The sequence below is a fragment of the Branchiostoma belcheri genome, unplaced genomic scaffold (assembly GCF_001625305.1).
Source record: "Branchiostoma belcheri isolate BF01 breed outbred unplaced genomic scaffold, Haploidv18h27 scaffold48, whole genome shotgun sequence".
In the NCBI taxonomy this organism is placed as follows: domain Eukaryota; kingdom Metazoa; phylum Chordata; class Leptocardii; order Amphioxiformes; family Branchiostomatidae; genus Branchiostoma; species Branchiostoma belcheri.
Window position 1 is genome coordinate 2178302 of NW_017804109.1, and position 20395 is coordinate 2198696.

General features: G+C 44.3%; 1 protein-coding gene across 1 annotated transcript in view; it reads left to right on the plus strand.

The window, feature by feature from the left end:
• LOC109479344 overlaps positions 1–20395 on the plus strand; it is a 100520-nt gene that overhangs the window by 36131 nt on the left and 43994 nt on the right. The window contains exons 9-13 of the mRNA XM_019781295.1: positions 7213–7311; positions 8729–8827; positions 9185–9283; positions 10547–10645; positions 11589–11687. Coding sequence (XP_019636854.1) covers positions 7213–7311; positions 8729–8827; positions 9185–9283; positions 10547–10645; positions 11589–11687 — 495 coding nt within the window. The remainder of the gene's footprint in view (positions 1–7212; positions 7312–8728; positions 8828–9184; positions 9284–10546; positions 10646–11588; positions 11688–20395) is intronic.

A 20395-nucleotide genomic window follows, 5' to 3' on the forward strand; every position in this document is an offset into this window, starting at 1 on the left:
AAGCAAGTCCAGTGCGCCAAGTCAACCGACATGTTCTCCTCCGGGTTCTTCCCCCGAGTGCAGACCCGCCTGATGAGGGAGCAGGAGAATCGCCCGCTGCTGTGGAGAGATGGCGCCAAATGTGTGGATAGGAATGTGGAAGGTCTGATCAAACTCTCTCCAGACGGCCGTGCAGTCAACATCTGTGTCCGGAGTGCGCAGGGTGACAAGGTGCAGTGTGGCAAGATGCTGCAGCAGCTGGAGAACATCATCGCTGATGTGCTGGATGAGTGCAGCCCAGGAACAGGCACAGAAGAGAAGGTGCTCAGCGCTCGTGTACTGAAGGAACACAGGGAGGAATTCTACTCCTATGGCACGGAGGAGATCAGGAAGGCAGCAGCAGAGGGCGGTACAATCGTCCATCCCTCCCTCGGGTTCACGGAACAGGTCAGTGACCTGCTGTGTAGAGACGATGAGAGGCCGGTCATCCAAAGTCACCAAGACAGTCATCTAATATCACAGAAACCTCAACAAGTGACGGGGACTCCACATGGAGTATTTCACAACCAGTGCACACTCTGCCCGGCCAAGTCATGTGAGTATTTCACGAAAGATTTGAGTATACCTTGGAGCTTCTAGCCATGTTTTGATAGTAATAATTTTCTTTATAATGCCGTTTGAGTTCAGACGGAAGGCACTAACAAATATTTCCACTGTTCGGATAACAATGACTAAATTGTAACATACACCTGCTTTTCGTTATATTTGCGTCAAACTTGTCATGGTAACAGCAATAACAGTCAACAATCCCGTCCTGTCAAGCTTACGGTTGTTGTTTTCCCCCTGCAGGTCCCACTTCCCCTGTCCTGTGGATGTGACTTCTTGCTGTGTGCTGCCTGCATGAAGAAGACTCAAACCGAGGCCTTTCACTGCCCCAAGCACCACATGGACACAACAGGCCTAGGTATGGCACTTATCAACATTTGCACGGAAAAGTCATGCACATCTCTATGCGCAGCAGCATGTTCTATCTAGACCTGAATCCATGGCGCCGAGACAGCATTTATGTGATACCAGGGCATGAAGATATGCCCAAATTAATTCTGCATTCTGTCCACCCATGTAAAATATCCCCGATTTAAGCAAATAACATGCACAACATACACGATGTACACCTGGGCCACACATGCATCAAATCTGTGCGTTCTACCGGACATGTCAGCTTATGGCAAACAATAAATCATTTTAAAGTTTAATTGGTCTTGGTATTTGAGTCGGTTTAGCTTTGTTGACTATTTTTGGACAAATACATCGATACAGTTTGATTTGTTCCTATTGATGATTATAATGATTATGATCATTACATTATGCTGCAGGCTACAACACGTTTGTTATCGCTGTCGGCCAGAAGGGGTTTGAGGAGGATGCGAGGGGCTTCACAGAGGTCCTCGCCGATCCAAACATCTGTGGTGTGAGGTACGTTCAATGCTATGCCTTACAAGATAGTGTCTCAAAGGGAAGATTTCTAAGACCTTATTGGTAATGCTGTAACATGTTATGACGCCGCTTTGCTCTTCTTTTTTTTTACACTCAACGGGAATTAGGTCTGGGCCATACTAACCAAGTATGGTTAGAGAAATATTTCTCATACATTTCAGCCCTTGAACTTACAGGGTAATCATGTTCTTTGTTTTTTTTTAATTGCTTGAAGCTCATTGAATTGGCATCAGATAGTAGTCCTGGTAAAGTTTATGTCAACAACCTTTTTTTCGTAGGAAGGAGAATGTCAAGTTGCTGCTCAATGCAAACATCACGGATGTTGAAGCCGCAGTTACAGAAGTAGCAGCGAAGATTCAGCAGGTTCCAAAAGACCAGGAGACGTTCTTCATCTACTACCACAGCGGCCACGGTTCTGAACGGGGCCTCAAATTCCGCCACACAACAGTGTGGTCCAGGAAACTACGAGGCATCTTAAAGAAAAGTGCGGCGACTAAGTCACTCTTCATCTTGGATGCCTGCCACTCCTCATCCGTGCAGGTATACACCATGAAAGGGGAGCCGCAGGACAGCAGCTCTAACAGTGGAGACGAAGAGGAGGAAGAAGAAAAAGAAGACTATCCAGAAGACGACGACACTAGTACTAGTCCAGAAACACCACCATCTGAGCATGACAACGACGAACTTCCGAAAGGTTCCATGCTTTGGGCGTCCAGCAGGCAAACGGAAAAGTCCGGGAAGAAGGACAAGTACAGTGTGTTCACCAAGTACATCATCAGCGGCCTGCAGGGCGGCAACAGCTGTGAAGCAGCTAACTGTCACCACTGCCTGTCCTTCCGCGGGCAGGCCACAGGTTTAGGAGCGGTGAGTCTTAACGTCCTTCACGACTACGTGTCCAAACACGTGAAGAACGAGCTGCCGCAGACACCGTCACTGCTGGGCCAGCAGGAGAGGACCTACTGGCTGGCGTACACACAGGACTAGAGGAGGCGGAGGAAGAAGACACGCAGCGCACCGATGAGCTACAGGACAGGGAAGACCAGCTGGGACGCCGTGGGAACTGATGAAGGGAAGAGACGCGCGTCAAGTGATCTAGGTCGTCCTGGAAGCTTCGAAGAGGTGGCGGAAATGATGCAGTGAACTTAGCCTTAAAGATCGGAACCTCCTATACTTGCTTGTAATTGACAGTTGCATTTTTCGTCACATATGTCGTAGACATACCGACATGTACACGTGATGTTTGTTTTTCAGATCCTTGTTAATATCTGAATATCAGGACACTACGTAACCGACTCCTTTCGGAAAATTATGTTTCACTAGCTAGCTTGTGACAGCGGTACAGTCAGCAGAATGGGCATAATTACTTTCTTGTTGTGACATAGATACACTGCTGTAAATAGGTAGATAGCAATACAGTAAGCTAAACTTGCTCACAAGATTTACATGATTTGATTCAGGTATATCCCCATAGACAATGGGACGTGTTACCAACACAAAATGCTTATCATCTATAACATTATTGCTTACATTGTATAGAAGTCTTCTGCAATCTGCTGTTTTGCTGTCAGGTAAATTTGTTGCTCACAAAGGACGGAATCAACCTCCTGGCATTTTGGGGCTGATTGGATGTAAAAATTATCTTTACAGAAATACAGGAATGACACAGTGAAATGACATCATGCGAATAATGTTCGTAGTTAGCATTACTTCCGTCGGTCATTTATTTCAGAGTGCAATGTAGAGTATAAGATTATAAATAGTATTCATATTGACTGTGTCGATGAAGGTTAGACATCCAGGTAATAAGATACGCCAAAAGGTTAAAAAAAGTTACTCAAGCAACTGGATATGATTCCAAAATCGTATTGATTGAGTAACTGCTTTTGGGCGCATATTGACTGTACATACTCGTAATTTGGAAGATGGAATTACCATGTAAAATTTCTGGCCCAAGTAAATTGTATTGAAGGACATCAATGCTGTAGAAATCTGGGCATGCATTTCTCAGCATCGGACTGTTCCATGTGCAATAAAGGGGTGGAATCTCGCGTTCGTGTGGAATCGAAGGGCCAACTATTTTTCTATTCCTCAAAATGTATCTAAAATTTTCGATGTCAGCAATGAATTTTAAGGTGCAATATTGGAAGCAGTAAATTTTAAGGTGCAATATTGCGAATGTTCAACATTAGGAGACACTGTGCACTTTTGCACTGGACCGTCTTGAATAAAGGCTATCATTTTATTACATGAGTGCCATGTGTATTCATTAGTGCTCACTGTTAGACAATGTATAACACCATACAAAATCAACTGAAGGCGCAAGTTGAAGATCCATTGTCTACTGGACTCTGTAGAGACCTTTCCTGAATGACATCCTTGTTAGTTTGATTTTGATAAACACATGTTTGACAATATTTTGCGATGAAACACTTGCGCCAAATAAATTCAATGGCAATTAAATAATTACCAGAACTGCAGCGAAACAATTAAACGCCTTAACTGGACGAGACAAAATACTAGAAGTACGTGTAGATTTTCCCTTGGCATTTTCCGGATCTACAAATTAGTCAAATATAGCGACATTTTCTTAATTTTGCAAATCAGCTGCAGTACGGTTAGCAGTTTTTTTATTGCACAAGAGAAGTGACTACAATGTTTTGTAGTTTGTTCAATTGGCAATAATTGCCATAAGGAAGGTATATTGAGTCAAGGAAATGGAAAGTACCATTAAGAGCAGCGTTACGTCTTGGTGTAAAGTTGCAGAACGAACCAGCCAGACGGACTCCGAGCGTTTTGATATTCGCGCCAAACTCCCTGACGTAGTTTACTAACCAAGCAGACGACAAACACACGTATGGTAATAAAAGTTCGAAGTCCCCAAACTGGCTCACCTGCTTCATAACGAAGGCCTGTTGAGTCAGAGATATGGAAAAGTACCATTAAGAGCAGCGTTTCATCTTGGCGTAAAGTTGCAGAAAGAACCAGAAACTTATTTTTAGTTGTCAACTAGTTGTCCCGTTACTTTGCGCGGCAAAATTGCGCCAGACGGACTTTGAGCGTTTTGATATTCCCGTCTAGGCGTGGCGTTGCAAAATGAGCCAGAAACTTATTTTTTAGTTTTTAACTAGTACTCTTACCCTGAATGAAGTAGAGACTATAGCCCTTGATACAGCTGGCTGGAAGTACCTGACGGAGGGGAGCAAGGGACCAGTACTTGGCCTGTGCATATAGGCAGGTAGGTAGGCAGGCTAGTACCTGATCTTCCGTTACTTTGCCCCAGACGGATTCTGAGCGTTTGAAATTCCCGCCAAACTCCCTGACGTAGTTTACTAACCAGGGGGACGACAAACACACGTCTGGTGATAAAAGTTCAAAGTCTCCAAACCGGCGCACCTGTTTGTGTCTCGTGATGTGGCGGCGGTCGCCATGTTGGGCTGCGGGTCTGTCCGGTCTTCTGGTCCGGGTTAGCGGATAAACAACCACAACAGGACATAAACCGGACAACGGGGACTCCAGAACGGCTGTCTGATCAATTAGGACTGCAGGTATGGTGCTAAATATCAGTAGAATACGAGTTTACATGTCTTGGTCACATTAATGTTGATAACCCATGTATACTTACTTTACTTAACCTATTTATAAGTGGTACAAACACATGTATACATACCTGACTTTTTTCTATACTTAACATTCGGACATTGTGGCGTTGCACTCAAGTTTTGAAAAACCTTATTCTAGCAACCCCGCGTACAAAGAAACAAAACAAAATTGACAGAATTTACATAATAAACAACATAGTGCGCCACCCCCACCCCTACTCATTAAACAGAATTGTAATAAACCATTAAAGACATGATTGCATTGACGGACATGAGGTTTAGCGATCAAATAGAGCTAGAGGCGCTCACATATTTAATACCTTCAATGTGAGTTTGTATTGTACTATAATCAATCTTTTATTAAAGTTGTACTTTGCAATTGTCAGATAAATATCTAACGTTGGGTAGCAAAACTACATGGTTGCAAATCCACGTTCCTAAAAACAGAGAAGTTTGGATTTTACTTCACTAAGGTAAGAAGTATGACATTTTCTGCCTCTATGGTGTTAAATAATACGTTGAAACTTTGTTGTAATTAAAGTAAAGTAGTTAGTTATGGGCAACCTTTATGTAAAAATAATGTAATTAACAAACACACGGCAAATGGCGCTGTTGATAAGGCAGCCGGTCCAAAGGTGCGACCTGATCATGTTTACCCGCCAGTCTGTGTTGACATGTCTGCACGGCTTCATCTCCAAGCAGATCCTAGGGAGGTAAAAGACAGTATCAAATTGGGAAGGCAAAAGGCAGGCAGTATCCATTCGCCAGAGAGGATCCAAGACGCCACCCAAGGGCATCGCAGTTCGCATGTACTTTTAGAACTACTGTCATGTGTTGAGTGATTAGGTTTATGATGCATTGATGCTTGAGACTTTCTGCAGTTCCTTGGGTGGCTTATTGGACCCATCTCTGACCAATTTGATACTGCCTGGCCAATTCGATATTCTTTTGAAACTGTCCTTTGCCCCCTAGGATCTGCTTGGAGATTAAGAATGACCGGACGCCAGCCTGATAAATTGAAAATCCGCCAGATGAAATAGGATGATAACCCCAAAACCTTTCTTATTTTCGCTCAAAAAAAAAGAACGAATACATTTTATCCTATCGAACAAATTCTTATTTTAGGCCCAAAAGTACGCACCTGATAGATATAGAATACTTGCAACTTTATACTAGATTTTCTTCTATTCGCTGTGTAGAAGACCTCACAAAAACTCTAGACCTGTACTATTGCCATGTCAATACACATTGTATACAGAACCAATACAGCTGGAAACAATGTTAGGAATTTGCACCAGCAAAGAAAAATCTAATCTTCAAGCGGATTCCTTTCGGTGGCAAGACAGTATCCATTAGCCAGAGGAGTTACGGCCAATGGACACTCCTCTGGCCAATGGACACTGCCTTACTACTATATGATCTGCTTGGCGATTACAAAAATAAACTTATTTTTAAAAAATTCTGATGTGTGCACCTTTGATAAATACTTTTTTTGTTCAATGCGTTGTTCAAAGCCTAATTTGTTCCATGTCTCCCCAGCAGGTAGTGAGGAGATGGACCTGCGCACGTTCTTCACGGCTGTGGAGAAAGGTGACGTGCAGACTGTGAGGAGGGAGCTGGACGCTGGGGTGGACCTCAGGGTCAAGAGGTACTGGGACTGGGTAAGCAAACTGTTAGTTCATGCAATGTTACAGACTCGTAGTCCAACCTTTTTACTGTTGTTTCATTTTTTCACCTCTGAATCTGTATCAGGCATTTCGTGTACCTTACTGTTGCATGTTATTTCTTATTACATGTCAGATGTATAACATTTGTCGTTGATATACTAGTAAGCCATATAGCTTGGGTTCGGCACCACTGTTCACTGTATTATTACGTTATTTAAATGTTGAAAGAAACCAGAACATGATGAAAACCCGTTGCTTAGATGATCAGAAACTGTTGCAAACCGTTTTGACAACCGAACTAAAGGTGTGAAATTGCTCTGATAAAGCGGTGGACAGAACTAGATATCATTCTGGATATATTTCTTTCGGTAAAAAAACTGTCGGGATATGTCATTTTGAGTAACTAAAAAATGCACGGCCTATACAGTCGTTTTGTAACCGGTTATTGTCCCAACTGTTGTTCTATCCAGCGAAAGCAGACATCCCTGCATGTGGCCAGCGAGCACGGGCAGACTGAAGTGGCCGCATTGCTGATCGAACACGGCGCAGACTTGGAGGCGCGGGACAAGGTAAGTAGAAATAACTCAGTCCTGACTTCTCCTGACCTGAACCCTGACAGGGTGACTCGTGGTTCCCGTGTCAAGTTTCCCCACTCAGTCTGGGTCAGAAAATGTTCTCTAGATAACAACACTAGTTGTGCGCGGTGTAAATTTAAGAGGAAAAGCCATTTGGAAGGTCGTATAAGGACACGGGACTAAACAATGACATGAGTTATCCCTTGTGGTACCCTCGAAACTGGATTTCAAACTATGCTTCTGATTCAGCCTACGCCTGTTATACAAGTTCTTGATGCCAGGGGCGGGAGCCGGTCACTCGGACGGGCCGCTATATAGCTAGGAGTGCGATTCAGTCCGTCTAGTTTTTGACTCAGAGGTTTTGAATCAAGAGACACGGAGAGATTTCAGCCGACTATCCATTCTTCTGTTACACATGTGAGGTGGTAGTACTGTAGTTATCTATAGTATGGATCCCTTCTCGCTCTACACTCGTTACCTTGATTTATCCTACGTTACTTGGGTTTAATCAACATCGATCCAGTCAATAGTCGACCTGTGCGTAGGTTTGTTCCTTCCATACTTATTTCATTACTTCACTCGTTTCTTTTTAGTGCTGTAAGTAGGGATTTAACTTCAGTACAGCGCCACATATCACTCCCTTTTGTTGTTTTTTTCACTGAAATAGAACGAAAGTTGGCACCCGCGTCACGATATAGCGGGATCGTAGCCGGAGATCCTAGGAACCTGTTAGTGATCCACGGAACTTCACCTCATACTGCTTCTTACCCATGTGATAACTGTTGTCCGTGTTGAACCCATCCCTACTGACCCTGACCTTCCCCCCTGTACAGTACCAGTACACACCCTTGCATCGGGCTGCTGACGGGGGCCACACCGGGACTTGTGAGCTTCTGATTCGTCATGGGGCAGACGTGACGGCCAGTGCGGTAATAAGCAGTTGTTTGAAAAGAACAAATTACATGGATGTGAACAGTTCTAAACATGCCCATCTCTGCACCAATAGTCGGTAAATACAAACTTCAATGTAACAAGTGAGTTAAGTTGCACAAATGTACATTATATTATATTATATTATATTATATTATATTATATTATATTATACCTCACTCGCTGTGACGTAGCTAGCGGCGTGCTTGCTAAGCTGTTTGTTACGCTGAACGGTGGTTATACTGGCTGAAAAAATAAGATTCAGATTATACCAAAGTTATACATTACATGGCGAGTCTGGCGGGAACGTGAAGTCAGGAGCAGTTGTGTTGCTGAAATATCGAACCAACCTGAACATGCACAAATCTTACGCATACATTAGCCTCTATCAACGCGTAAACCCCACCGGAAGTTGATGAGCGGAAATGTACGTGTACGTCACTTCCCATCCCTACTGACCCTGACCTGCCTCCCTGTACAGATCCAGCGCACACCTTTGCAATGGGCTGCTGCTGGGGGCCACACCGGGACTTGTGAGCTTCTGATCCGTCATGGGGCAGACGTGACGGCCAGGAATAAGGTAATACACACTTGTTTCACATGGACCCTACAGATTACATGGATGTGGTACAGAGATAGAGACAATAATGCAAACATACGCAGGAGGTACAGCATGAATAAACAAACCTAAGGTATAATACAAAAACTAGCCCACAGTATATGTGGCATGGAATCGATACAATAAGCAGTATACATAATTAGGTATTCAGTTTATTACATGTATTTGGTATGGTGGGTCTATAACAGAACTTTTAAGAACCCTTTGTTGATTGAAAGAACTTTACCTAAATCTTACATAAAATGCTTCTTACCCACGTGATAACTGTTGTCCGTGTTGAACCCAACCCTACTGACCCTGACCTTCCTCCCTGTACAGTACCAGTTCACACCTTTGCATCGGGCTGCTACTGGGGGCCACACCGGGACTTGTGAGCTTCTGATTCGTCATGGGGCAGACGTGACGGCCAGGAATAAGGTAATACACACTTGTTTCACATGGACCCTACAGATTACATGGATGTGGTACAGAGATAGAGACAATAATGCAAACATACGCAGTAGGTACAGCATGAATAAACAAACCTAAGGTATAATACAAAAACTAGCCCACAGTATATGCGGCATGGAATCGATACAATAAGCAGTATACATAATTACTCCGTGAAGGAGGTCAGGACCTCCTGGCGGAATGTTGTGAAGGGCTGGATTTTCGTGTTTGCGGCTATAACACGGGGTTCTCTTTGTGTAGTCGGCATGCAATTTTATACGCCGTCTGCGGGCATGTCCGCGTTGATGCAAGAAGGTGTATTTTCGACGTTGCTGTTTTCGCGGTCAATGTGATATTGCAAACGCACCCCTACAATTATGAGGCAAATTGAAATGGTCCAGAAAAACGCGTTGTTTGGAATAGCGGGGGGAGAACAAACTTTAAGCAGATACGCGGAGGGTTCGATAAGTGGTACCAGATGTTTTTCCCCATGCTTTAGGAATGGGGCCGTTTGTAGAACATGTGGATAGTAAAAACGCATTGTTCTGTACGTGCTATTACTGTGTAATTTGGCATGTGGTGTGCCACTATGTCCGTGGTGATGCACGTCTTTTTATTTTCACCCTAGCAGTTTTAATACTGATGTTAATGCGTATTTTTGAAACATCCCTATGGTGTCGGTGATATGTTTTCGCCCGGGTATCTATCTAACCGGCGGTAGTACTAGTAACACTCGCGGTGCTTGACCTGGCCAGTCGCGCTTATAAGAAACAGGCACGGTAAGACGGTGGGGCTGTCTTTGTTACTACTGACGCGGCCATGATAGTCAGATCTTTATGTGAATGCAATGATTGTGTGTGTGTGTAATTAAAATGAACTTCGAACTTGAAGCACACGACCTTGGAGCAGTAATGGATTTAGGTCTTTTTATGTTTTATGGTTGTGCCGGGCGCTCATTGTATTAACCGTTGCCTAATGTCTGCACAGTAGGTCTGGCGTTGACGCTTGAGATTATTTTTAATTTTGTTGCAATATATAAAAGTTCACGGAGAATTGTCACCTATGGCTTCTTGTTAGGTATTCAGTTTATTACATGTATTTGGTATGGTGGGTCTATAACAGAACTTTTAAGAACCTTTTGTTGATTGAAAGAACTTTACCTAAATCTTACATAAAATGCTTCTTACCCACGTGATAACTGTTGTCCGTGTTGAACCCATCCCTACTGACCCTGACCTTCCCCCTGTACAGTTCCAGGACACACCTTTGCATGGGGCTGCTGAGGGGGGGCACACCGGGACTTGTGAGCTTCTGATTCGTCATGGGGCAGACGTGACGGCCAGGGATAAGGTAATACACACTTGTTGCAACTTGCCCTACAGATTAGATAAATAGGTGATAGAGATATGAATGTGGAACAGAGACACATACAATGATACAAACAGGAGATGATTAGGTACTCATTAGGTACAACATAAATAGAGAAATTCTAAGGTGATAATACAGGAAACAGGCATGAATGTGGCATAAGATCAATATCATATACAGTATACCTGATCAAAAGCTCGGCTGATATCAGGATCCGTGTTGCCCGGGCCGCCACAGCGATGGCCAACCTCAGTAAGATCTGGTCCGACAGACGGCTGTCAGTGCATACCAAGCTCAGGCTCTACAACAGCCTAGTCCTCTCCATCCTGTTGTATGGTGCTGAAGCATGGACTCTGACGTCCACACAGGAGCGGCACTTAGATGCTTTCGATGCCAAATGTTTGCGCAGGATTCTGGGGATTAGGTGGTATGACCGTGTTACCAACATCGCCCTACGCCGGTCAACAAACCAGCCTCCAGTCTCCCAGAAGATTCGAGCTGCCCGCCTCCGACTCTTCGGCCACCTCGCCAGATCATCTCCGCCCTCAGAACCAGCCAGACTACTGCTGGAACCCACTCCTACTAACTGGACCCGACCCAGGGGCAGGCCCAGACAGAAGTGGCTGGATGTCCTGTCATCAGACCTGAGAGCAGCGGGCTACAACCTAACTACAGCCTGGGCAGCGGCGCAGAACAGAAGTGCTTGGAGGACAGTTTGCCGGGGCGCTACGCTTCTAGGAGCATGCGGACCTGAGTGAGTGAGTGAGTGATCAAGTATGACGGATCCATATCAGGGGTTTCAGGAACTTTTGCTGATACACGTATACGCAACTTGACATGTAGCTCATACTGCTCCTTACCCACGTGATAAGTGTTGTCCGTGTTGAACCCATCCCTACTGACCCTGACCTTCCTCCCTGTACAGGACCAGAACACACCTTTGCATCTGGCTGCTGTCTGGGGCCACACCAGGACTTGTGAGATTCTGATTCGTCATGGGGCAGACGTGACGGCCAGGAATAAGGTAATACACATTTGTCTTAAAAAGGACCCTATAGATTATCTGGATGTTTATGACGTTGAAAATAATGTATTTACTACATGCGTACACACTTTTGTCGGAAACAGTCATGAACACGGAAGCTGGTGTGTTACGCGCCGAAGAGCGGTTATACCGGCCATACCGGCTATACAGATACAGAAGCTGGTCAGTGTTACACCGAAGGGCGGTTGTACCGGCTATACCGATACAGATACAGAACACGCCCCACGGCAGTACAGGAGTTGATAAATACAAGCTTCATTTTAGCAGCTTTGTGAGACAAATGCCATGCAAATCATATTACATGGTGTGTACTGTACATGGTTTGGATGCCACAAGACATTAGTGTGAGACAGCCTAATGATGGTTATACAGTCGCACACCACATCTCTCGCCGATTTTCTCTGATGCAATACCAGGTGGTACATAGAGTGCTCAGGAGGGATGCTTGTATGTGGTGATGATCAGTCACGGAAAATGGAATTAATTATGCAAATTAGATGCTTATTTGCATAATGTATAACAATATATGCACATGATGTTAATGTTTTAATATATATGATTTAGAGTATAACTTACAATATCAGCCGTTCAAAAGTCGCACTAATACTTGATAAAGCATCCTAAGACATTGCTAGGCTACACATGGAGAATGACACATTTCTGATGTCTCCCTGTACAGGACGGACGGGCACCTTCTGATGCAGAGCGCAACAAGGAGACTCTTCGTGTCCTGAAGGTGAACAATATTCTCACGGATCTATGACTGGATGAGTGTCTTTAGTTTTGGGTTAATCACGATAGGCTGGTGCTGGCAAAGAAAACTTATGAGTAGATGTGTTGAAAATATTTCCGTATTATTTCTCAAACCTGTTGTTCAAAATGGCCGCTTATTATGAACTTACGCTCTCTTTGGTTTTTCTACCTCCTACCAGAATCGGGAAAAGGAAGTGATCAAAGAAAAGTTGTACAGCGAGTTGCTGCAGAAGTCTGGCGGAGTGAAGACCGACAGGTGTAAGGTGTCCTTGTTTGGGATGGAGAAAGCGGGAAAGTCCACACTCAAGATAAGTTTTCAAAGGGTATGTACGAACTTTGCTTCTTCCATAAATCCTACCGATCTCGTTTCAAGAGAAAAATTATTATGATGAATTGTAGATTTCTCAGACTAATAGATCGCAAATTTCATTAAAGAGTAATTAGGTAACTCCTTTCCAACAGGGCACCGTGCCAGCACTGCTCCAAGGACTGAGAAAATCGTCGTCAGCCGAGGAGCTTCACGACCCCACCCCAGGGGTGGATGTTTGGACGTTCCATATTCCAGGGGTGGGGGAGGTCAGCCTTTGGGATTTTGCTGGTCAGTCGGAGTACGCGGTAACCCACAGTATGTTCATGGATGCAGAGAACACCATCTCCATTGTGCTGTACAACATCATGGACGACACCAAAGAACAAGACGTAAACAGCACTTCAGAATTAAACTGTAATCTGCATAAATGACCAAACACAATTGTTAATTGTACGATATGATATGGAATTAATGTTGAACCAAAAAGCAGTTACTCAAGCAACTGGATAAGATTTTGGAACGTCAGACGTTTCAGCTAGTATCCACCAGCTTTCGTCAGTGACAGACTGGAAGACTGCAGAAAAGCAGGTTTATATGTACAAACTATTGATTGATATGTAAATAGCATGAAGACAATTTTTTTGGAAGTAGAAAAAGGAACAAAAGTCAGACAATTCAAGACAATATAATGCAAATTAGGTAGAATGCAGAACAGGAGCTTAAGTGTTGTATGTCCTCGGGGCTGGGAGTGCCAAATCCCAAGTGCAACGTCTGACGTTCCAAAATCATATCCAGTTGCTTGAGTAACTGCTTTTTGGCGTATCTTATTACCTGGATGTCTAACCTTCATCGACGTAATTAATGTTGAACTTCAAGGCCAGTTTAATGGGATGTTTTTACGATGTTCTCATATCATTTCTTCAGAGCAGGTCTAGGCAACCATGTAAATTAGCTGTTGAATGTTTTGCTCCAGGTCCACCGGTGGCTGAGTTTCATCAAATCCTGCAACCCAAACCGGCAGCGTGACGTCATCTTAGTGGCCAGCCATGCCGACAAAGTGTCGCCCACAAGTGGTGAGTATACAAGACTGCATATCCAACTTCATGTTATAAGTGAACGAAGCAAAGCAATGTGATACTTTACTAATACATTATGCAATATGCAGTGCTATGTATACAGTATGCTAAATGCACAAACCTGTACAGGATTTAGCCTAATGGCATTTGTAGACATATTGATGGTCATGCCATGCCATGATCCGCGTGAAGTTAACTAAAATTCTCATCTATGTTTCGCTTTGCTTATGCCTTCCAGGACAGCGCCAAGCAGCTTACCTCCTGCAGTTGATGAAAGAGGAGTTCAAAGATCTCCTCCGTATCTCAGACGAAGTCTTCCTGATGAACTGTAAGAAGACGCGAACACCTGAGATGGACCGACTTAAGAAGCTGCTGGCTAAGATGAAGAAGGCCATGTTAGAGGTAAGTGCGGTAATGATAGTGTAGCAGATTGTATATTGAGAGTTTACAAGGTTATACAGGACAATGCATTGACAATATTTACAATTATTAACCATTTATAGATGTCCATTTACAACTTGCACAGCACCAACGCCAGATGCCCAAACTGTGCGCAAAAATCATCAAGCGGCTGCCCAGCTGGTGCCAGACGAAGTGCAGCCCGAAGTGTCCTGTACTGAGGTGGCCAGGCTACGTGGACGCAGTCAAAGAGATCGACCCACATGTGGATGAGGACTTCCTGCGAAAGTCTACACGATTTCTGGACCATCTGGGGGAGGTAGGCTATCCCTACTTGTTTTTGGCCAGTGTGCCTTATTGTATTTGTATGTACTATATAACTATTCTATTTTCTCTCAGGGTTGACCCTGTCTACGACTTAGTTGGGCTACCCTAGCTGTTGTACTGAATAACCTGCAGATAAATCCCACCTTGTGAGAAGCTTTCGACTATACAAACAAAAAAGCAGTTCCTGTAGTTTTATAACTTAACACAAATCTGTGCACAACATACTTCCACTCCAATGCTTAAATTAAATCATAGCCTTTTGTATAATTTGGTTGTCCAGTTTGCACTGACCTACTGCCTTTAGAATTGCTTTCATTTAGAATGATTGAACTTTTGTTTTAAAGATCATCTTCACCTGTCCGAGTTCTTCTGATCCCATCATTGTCCTGAAGCCCAACTGGCTCTGCACAGACGTCTTCGGCCCGACCATGGCACCAGAGAACTTCCCCATCCACCTCAGGAGAAGTCGCCCGGAGAGCGAAGACTTTGTCACCAGGGAGGAGATCCAGCGCGTCTTCCAAGACGTTGCTGACGTGGATCTCCTCATCACCCTGCTGCAAGAGTTCCAGCTCTGCCACTCCTATGACGGACAGACCTTCATCTTCCCAGGGCTGCTGACGCAAACCATGCCTGGACAGGTTTGGCAACTAACCCAAGAGCCAAAGGCGGTCTACTTTGGGAAGCAAGTCCAGTGCGCCGACTCAACCGACATGTTCTCCTCCGGGTTCTTCCCCCGAGTGCAGACCCGCCTGATGTGGGAGCAGGAGATTCGCCCGCTGCTGTGGAGAGATGGCGCCAAGTGTGTGGATAGGAATGTGGAAGGTCTGATCAAACTCTCTCCGGACGGCCGTGCAGTCAACATCTGTGTCCGGAGTGTGCAGGGTGACAAGGTGCAGTGCGCCAAGATGCTGCAGCAGCTGGAGAACATCATCGCTGATGTGCTGGATGAGTGCAGCCCAGGAACAGGCACAGAAGAGAAGGTGCTCAGCGCTCGTGCACTGAAGGATCACATGGATGAATTCTACTCCTATGGCAAGGAGGAAATAAGCAAGGCAGCAGCAGAGGGCGGTACAATCGTCCATCCCTCCCTCGGGTTCACGGAACAGGTCAGTGACCTGCAGTGCGTGGGAGTGTTTCACAACCAGTGCACACTCTGCTCGGCCAAGTCATGTGAGTATCTCACAAAAGATTTAGGTGGACTTTTGAACTTCTAGCCTTTTGGGTGTTGTTTTAGATCAGATAGAAGGTACTAAAAATAATTCCACGGATCGGATAACAATGACTTAAATGTAACATACAGCCTATTTTTAATCATATTTGCACGAAAGTTATAATTACCGTAATTCTGTTTTCCTAATGTAGGTCCCATCCCCCTGTCCTGTGGGTGTGACTTCCTGCTGTGTGCTGCCTGCATGAAGAGTCAAACTGAGGCGTTCCACTGCCCCAAGCACCGCATGGAAACAACAGGCCTGGGTACGGCACGTATCATATTTACACTAAAATGTCACAAACTTCACTATATTACAAAGGCAGCAGTATGGGATGCTAAGGAATGATCATATGACTAAGTTAAATATGCATACCCTTTTAAAATATCCTCTCTTGAAGATAACAGCATACATTTCCGTATTCACCTAGTCCATACATGTCCCAAATCTGTGCGTTCCACCCAATCAACTTGTGCCTGTTGTTGTTCACATACTAACCAATGACGAAAATTAATGAAATGTTTAATAAGTCTTGGTATTTAAGTCAGTGCGTCTTTCTTGACTGACTAGTTTTTTAATGGGGCAGACGTGACGGGGTCATCTTGATGATTATGATCCAGTGCAGTGGCATTGGAAGTACAGGAAGACAACATATCTTTTTCTAAATGAAATGCCAGCTTACAAATTCAATGTGACCCCCCTTTTTTGCTTCAGTCTCTGTTTTTAAACGATCCTTTACTTTACCGCAGGGTACAACACGTTTGTTATCGCTGTCGGCCAGAAGGGGTTTGAGGAGGATGCCAGGGGCTTCACAGAGGTCCTCACCGATCCGAACATCTGTGGCGTGAGGTACATTGTACATGCAATACTGGATTTTGAAATGACCATTTCGCTGAAGAACATCTTTCTAAACACCTCGTTGTTTGTAAAGCTGAAACTTGCTATCTTACGACAGTGTTGTTGCGTATATTTCACATGCTTACATGTACAGGACTTAAGTATTTGCCCTTCATGTCTGTTAGCCTTGGCTGCTTTGGTGGAGCAACAGGTAAGCCAATGGATCTGAGTTCATACATAGTCTATTATTTGCTTATTAACTGTTTACTTCTTGTAAAGTACAAAATAATCATCTCAAGATGATAATGCTTGATACCAGGAAACACCATCAAATGCTAATCACTTCAAGATGCCTGTCTTGTTAGACATTGAATGGTTTAAAATTTTTAATTCTGCACACCTCTTCAGTTAGAACTATCATTAGCCTTCAGGGTAAAAGCAACACTTTTGTTTCTCAGGAAGGAGAATGTCAAGTTGCTGTTGAATGTAAACATTACGGATGTTGAAGCCGCAGTTACAGAAGTAGCACAGAAGATTCGGCAGGTTCCAAAAGGCCAGGAGACGTTCTTCATCTACTACCACAGCGGCCACGGATTTGAACAGGGCCTCCAATTCCGAGACGTAGGAGAGTGGTCAACCAAACTGCGAGACATCTTTAAGGAAAGCGGGGCGACTAAGTCACTCTTCATCTTGGACGCGTGCTACTCCTCATCCAACCCGGTGTACATCACCAAGGAGGGACCACAGGGCGGCAGCACCGTGATCAGTGAAGGAACAGAGAAGGAAGCAGGAGAGCAAGAACAGGCATCAGACAACAAGAGTAGCCCAGAACCGCCACAACCTGTGTTTGATATCAAGCTTCCAGAAGGTTCCATGCTTTGGGCGTCCAGCAGAACAACAGAAAAGTCCTTCAAGAAAGCGCAGGACAAGTACAGCGTGTTCACCAAGTACATCATCAGCGGCCTGCAGGGCGGCAACAGCTGTGGAGCAGCGAACTGCGACTACTGCCTGTCCTTCCGACGGCAGGCCACGGACACAGGGGCGGTGAGTCTCAACCTCCTCCGCGACTACGTGTTCGACCACGTGAAGAACGACCAGCAGACACCGTCACTTCTTGGCCAGCAGGAGAGGACCTACTGGCTAGCGTACACACAGGACTAGAGGAGGCGGAGGAAGAAGACACGCATCAGGTTCTCCAATCGGTCCTGGGTGACCCCAGTGCAGCAGATGCGCGCACAGCGGACCGATGAGCTACAGAACAGGGAAAACCCAGCTGGGACGCCGTGGGAACTACGCGTCAAGTGGTCAAGGTCGTCCTGGAAGCTTTGAAGAGGTGGCGGAAATGATGCACCGAACTTGGCCTTAAAGACTGGAACCTCCTATACTTGCTTGACAGCTTGTAATTGACAGTTGACATACCGACATGTGCACGTGATGTTTGTTTTTCAGATCCTTGATAATTTCTGGATATCAGGACACTACTTAACTGACTACTTTCTGCAAGTTTTGTTTCACTAGCTAGCTTTGTGACAGCAGTACAGTCAGCAGAATGGGCATAATTACTTTCTTACTGTGGCATGGATACACTGCTGTAAATAGGTAGATAGCAATACAGTAAGCTTAACTTGCTCACAAGCTTTACATGATTTGATTCAGGTATATTCCCATAGAACAGTGGGACGTGTTACCAACACAAAATGCTTATAGTCTATGGCATTATTGCTTACATTGTATAGAAGTCTTCTGCAATCTGCTGCTTTGCTGCCAGGTAAATTTGATGGTCACAAAGGACGGAATCAACCTCCTGGCATTTGGGGGCTGATTGGATGTAAAATCATCTTTACAGAAATACAGGAATGACACAGTGAAATGACATCATGCGAATAATGTTCGTAGTTAACATTACTTCCGATGGCCATTTGTTGCAGAGTGCAATGTAGAATATAAGATTATGTAAATAGTATTCATATTGACTGTGTCGATGAAGGTTAGACATCCAGGTAATAAGATACGCCACAAAGCAGTTACTCAAGCAACTGGATATGATTCCAAAATCATATTGATTGAGTAACTGCCTTTTGGCGCATATTGACTGTACATATTCGTAATTTGGAAGATGGAATTATCATGTAAAATTCCTGGCCCAAGTAAATTGTAAAGGTTGAAGGAACATCCATGCTGTAGGAATCTGGGTATGCATTTCACAGCATCGGACTGTTCCATGTGCAGTAAAGGGGTGGAATCGAAGGGCCAACTATTTTTCTATTCCTCAAAATGTATCTAAAATTTTCAGATGTCAGCAATGAATTTTAAGGTGCAATATTGGAAGCAGTAAATTTTAAGGTGCAATATTGCGAATGTTCAAAATTAGGAGACACTGTGCACTTTTGCACTGGACCATTTTCAATAAAGGCTATCATTTTATTACATGAGTGCCATGTATATTCATTAGTGCTTACTGTTAGACAAGGTATGACACCATACAGAATCAACTGAAGGCACAAGTTGATGATCCATTGTCTACTGGACTCTGTAGAGACCTTGCCTGAATGACATCCTTGTTAGTTTGATTTTGATAAACACATGTTTGAAGATATTTTGCGATGAAACACTTGCGCCAAATAAATTCAATGGCAATTAAAGAATTACCAGAACTGCAGCGAAACAATTAAACGCCTTAACTGGACGAGACAAAGTACTAGAAGTACGTATAGATTTTCCCCTGGCATTTTCCGGATGTACAAATTGGTCAAATATAGCGACATTTTCTTTGTTTTGCAAATCAGCTGCAGTACGGTTAGCAGTTTTTTTTATTGCACAAGAGAAGTGATTACAATGTCTTGTAGTTTGTTCAATTGGCAATAATTTCCATAAGGAAGGTATGTTGAGTCAAAGGTATGGAAAAGTGCCGTTAAGAGCAGCGTTACGTCTTGGCGTAAAGTTTCAGAATGAGCCAGCCAGACGGACTGAGCGTTTTGAAATTCGCGCCAAACTCCCTGACGTAGTTTACTAACCAAGCAGACGACAAACACACGTCTGGTGATAAAAGTTCAAAGTCCCCAAACTGGCGCACCTGTTTCTTAACGAAGACCTGTTAAGTCAGAGGTATGGAAAAGTACCATTAAGAGCAGCGTTTCATCTTGGCGTAAAGTTGCAGAAAGAACCAGAAACTTATTTTTTAATTAGTACTCTTACCCTAAGAGAAGCAGAGACTATTGCCCTTGATACAGCTGGCTGAAAGTACCTGACGGAGGGGAGCAAGAAACTAGTACTTGGCCTGTGCATATAGGCAGGTAGGTAGGCAGGCTAGCACCTGATCTTCCGTTACTTTGCCCCAGACGGGTTCTGAGCGTTTTGATATTCGCGCCAAACTCCCTGACGTAGTTAAGTAACCAAGCAGACGACAAACGCACGTCTGGTGATAAAGGTTCAAAGTCCCCAAACCGGCGCACCTGCTTCATAACGAAGACCTGTTGAGTCAGAGGTATGGAAAAGTACCATTAAGAGCAGCGTTTCATCTTGGCGTAAAGTTGCAGAAAGAACCAGAAACTTATTTTTAGTTGTCAACTAGTTGTCCCGTCACTTTGCGCGGCAAAATTGCGCCAGACGGACTCTGAGCGTTTTGATATTCCCGTCTAGGCGTGGCGTTGTAGAATGAGCCAGAAACTTATTTTTAGTTGCCAACCGCCTGATCTACCGTTCCTTTGCCCCAGACGGACTCTCTAAACGTTTTGATATTCGCGCCAAACTGCCTGACGTAGTTTACTAACCAAGGGG